General features: G+C 44.9%; 1 protein-coding gene across 3 annotated transcripts in view; it reads right to left on the bottom strand.

Annotated features, from left to right (window-relative positions):
• LOC112136373 (transcription factor SOX-30) overlaps positions 1 to 3,942 on the bottom strand; it is a 22,377-nt gene that overhangs the window by 4,265 nt on the left and 14,170 nt on the right. For all 3 annotated transcript variants that reach the window (XM_036214707.1, XM_024258040.2, XM_024258042.2), the window contains exons 6-7: positions 3,324 to 3,410; positions 3,087 to 3,240 (exon numbers count right to left, since the gene is read on the bottom strand). In XM_036214707.1, the coding sequence (XP_036070600.1) occupies positions 3,087 to 3,240; positions 3,324 to 3,410 (241 nt within the window). The remainder of the gene's footprint in view (positions 1 to 3,086; positions 3,241 to 3,323; positions 3,411 to 3,942) is intronic.

Genomic DNA, 3,942 nt, shown 5'->3' with positions numbered 1-3,942 from the left:
GATGATGCCATCTCATCTGTGGTCCACACAGCCCTTCAGCACCTGGAGGGCAGGAACACCTACATCCACATGCTCTTCCTGGATTTCTCCTTGGCCTTCAACACCATCATCCCACAGACCCTGCTGCAGAAACTCTCCAACCTTGGCCTGAGCCCCACACTAAGGAACATATGGAGGGGCATTAAGTGCATCACAAACTTCAAAGCCAGGAATGCACAGTGTCCAGATGACCCCTCTTTGGCAGATGAACTCAACAAGTTCTACGCACGCTTTGAGGATCCTGCTGTACCACCGCCCTTCACCAAACTCGCCACTCCACCAGGTGATATGGCCCTCAAAGTGTCCGCAGCTGATGTGAGCAGGACCCTTAAAGGAATTAACCTCCAAAGCTGCTGGCCCCGATAACATCCCGGGGCAGGTGCTGAAGGACTGTGCATCTGAGGTGTCGGAGGTGCTAGAAGACATTTTTAACATCTCTATGTCTGAGGCATCTGTTCCAACCTGCCTAAAAACATCCGTCATTGTTCCTGTGCCAAAGGGTTCCACGGTTATGACTTGATGACTACTGACCCATAGCACTGACCCCGGTAGTCATGAAGTGCTTCGAGAGGCTGGTTATGGCCCATATCAGGAACAACATCGATGCCACTGTGGACCCGCAGCAGTTCGCTTACAAGAAGAACCGGTCCACTGATGATGCCATCTCATCTGTGGTCCACATTACCCTTCAGCACCTTGAGGGCAGGAACACCTACAACCGCCTGCTCTTCCTGGATTTCTCCTCAGCCTTCAACACCATCATCCCACAGACCCTGCTGCAGAAACTCTCCACCCTTGGCCTGAGCCCCACACTAGGGAACTGGGTTCTGGATTTCCTGACACATAGACAACAGACTGTCAGGATCCACAATACCATCTCCCGTACCCTCACCCTGAGCACTGGCACCCCCCAGGGCTGTGTGCTGAGCCCCCTCCTGTTCACTCTGCTGACATATGACTGCTCGGTGAGACCCTCCAGTTGCCATATAGTCAAGTTTGCAGACAACACAGTGGTAGTAGGACTCTTCAGCAGCAACGATGAGTCTGACTACCGAGAGGAGGTGGAGATGTTGGTGCAATGGTGCAGAGAGAACAACCTCTGCATCAATGTGAAGAAGACCAAGGAGATGGTGGTGGATTTCAGGAAAAGCAGTCGCCCCACCCCACCCCTTCACATCGATGGGGCCCCAGTGGAGCTTGTCTCCAGCTATAAGTATCTGGGTGTGCACATCAGCGAGGACCTCTCCTGGAGCACCAACACTTCCCAGCTGGTCAAGAAAGCCCACCAGCGCCTGTACTTCCTCAGGAAGCTGCGGTGGGCTGGACTTGGAGGCTCAGCCTTGTTGAGCTTTCTACCTTGCTGCTGTGGAGAGCTCCCTCTGCACCTGCATCACCGTGTGGCACGGCAGCTGCACCATCGCTGAGAGGAAAGCTCTGCAGTGTGTGGTAAAAGCTGCCCAGAGGACTGTGGGGGGAGAGCTGCCAACCACCACAGACCTCTACATCATAGGATGCAGGAGGAGGGGTCTGAACATAATCAAAGACTCCACCCACCCGTCACATGGTCTGTTCCAACCACTCCTGTCAGGCAGGAGGCTGAGGAGCATTAAATCCAGAACCACCAGGCTCCGAAACAGCTTCTTCCCTGAAGCTGTCAGGCTGCTGAACTCTGTGTGACTGTTGTGTTCTATATGTTTACTTTATTTATTTGTTCATTTGTTTGTTTATGTTTTTCCCCAGGACCTGAGTTCCAATCTCTGCCAGTGACATTAATTTGTCCACTGGTCTGACATTATAAATCCTTTGAATCCTTTTGAATCCTTCTTCTTGAATCAGGTGTGCTTGTATAGCACAATCGCCCCCTAGTGGCCAAACTGAAACGTCCTCCAGGAGAAGCAGAACAATGTTTACAATGTTAATGATCTGAACATTTTAGTTAGAACTTCTCCTTTAGAGAATTTATGTAACTCTGTATGATATTAACAATCTTATTATTTCACTGATACATTTACAGGATGTGAACTGGATCAGATTAATATAAATATGTTCAAATCATATAGTAGATTATTAATGTATTTCTGAACAAATGTGTCTAAATATGTAAACTCAAAATTGAATTAAATTGAGTGGATCGAAAGGATCGAAATCGAATAGATTCAGGCTCTTGTGAATTGAATCGAATAGTTTCTGGAAATTATAACCGATACCCAGCCCTAGTAATTTTACATAGGGGAAAGCTCCGCCCCCATGTAAAGTAAGGATCAGCTCAGCAGCAAAAACTTGAAAATCAGAAATGAAACTGAAAACTGAGGGCTAAAGTCAAGTTCTCAATAATTTTTTTTTTCAAATTTTGAAAAAACTAATTTTAATTTTCGTTTTTTCCCCCAACATTTTCAAGATTTATTTCAAGTTTTTTGGGGCAAATTTCCCCCCCAATTTTTTTTTCAAATTTCCTTTTTTTAATTTTTTTTTTTTAATTTACAATGTCTTGTTTTCACATTTTCAAATTTCTTTTCAGTTACAATGTCTATTTTTTAAGTTTTCAATCTGTTTTTTCGTTCACTTTAAGCTGATTGTGATTTGACCCATAGACGCGCTCTGTTGAGCACAGGCTCGCTCCTCCTCCCCTGTGTACGTCCTGTGTGAAACACACTTGGGGGAGGAGTCCAAGCTCGCTTTGGCTGTTCAAGTAACAACATTCTAACATTAACTCATGTATGGTTCAGCTCCCTCCACGTCACTTTTGACATTTGGGATAACTCCAACTCGTCGTTTTTCGACCACAGCCACCTGTCTTTTTGTGTCATGTGACATGCTCGGACCGCTAGCTATGTTAAAAACAAAGCTAGCGGACTGCTAGCTATTACATGTCTAATAAATTAAAAAAAAGGAAATCTCTAAACTTTGTCCTATTCTAGACTGAAATATCAGTATTAACAAATATCAGCTATCGCTCACAGTTGGAGGGAAAATATGGTTTATCAGTATCAGCCAAAAAAAAAAGGATATTGGCTCATCCCTAGAGTCAAACACACAGGTGCACCTACTTTCTCTCCCAGCAGCTTATTAACAGCTGAACTGTTGCTCTTCAGCTCCGGCGGCACGGCTGCCCTCTGCTCCTTCAGGAACAGCATGAAGGCGTTGGGCGGCTTCTTGATGTAAGGCTGACTTTTGAACAGCTGTTCTCCCGGGCGTTTGGTCCTTCAGATAAAAAACAACATAAAATCACACAATTATCCAGAGCTTTGCTGCAGAGTTGTTAGGAGTGAAGCTGCCAGACGTACCTGATGCTGCAGGTGTTTAGCAGAGGAGCGGCAGGATTGGGAGTCAGATAAACCTGATTAGGGCTTTTAAAAACCACTTGACCGTTACTGCAAAGTTAAACAGAAAAACCATCACAAGAAGATCCTTCTTTAGTGACGCATTCTGGGAATCACTGGGTACCTCACAATACCATGCAATACATGGCGCACAATACCGATGACATCGCAATACTGCAGCATTGCCAAAATCAGTAATACTGTCTTTGACAAGCGCTGACACAATTCAATTGGATTGAGAGCTGAAAGTGGACTAATTGAAAACTAAGCAACAATTAAAATAGTTGATTAGTCGTTCCTTCATATTATATGGAGTCAGAGTGTAGTAAAGAAGACCAAAGCTGTGAGCGTTCAGCACCAAAAAATTTACTTTATAGCTATATTTGAGTCAGTGAGACCAAAACGTTGTCTTTAGTGAAAAACAGTTCCTTTGTTTCAGATATCGACCTCATTTGATTTAACATCGTTTTAATATCAGAAACTAATAAAGGAGAGAAGCAGCAGGGTTCATCAAAGGTTAAATAAACTATCATCTTCTTTTCCTTTGGGCTTTTCCCTTCAGGGGTCGCCACAGCGAATCAGT

This window comes from Oryzias melastigma, linkage group LG13 (assembly GCF_002922805.2).
Source record: "Oryzias melastigma strain HK-1 linkage group LG13, ASM292280v2, whole genome shotgun sequence".
In the NCBI taxonomy this organism is placed as follows: domain Eukaryota; kingdom Metazoa; phylum Chordata; class Actinopteri; order Beloniformes; family Adrianichthyidae; genus Oryzias; species Oryzias melastigma.
This window is presented reverse-complemented; position numbering and strand designations above follow the sequence as displayed.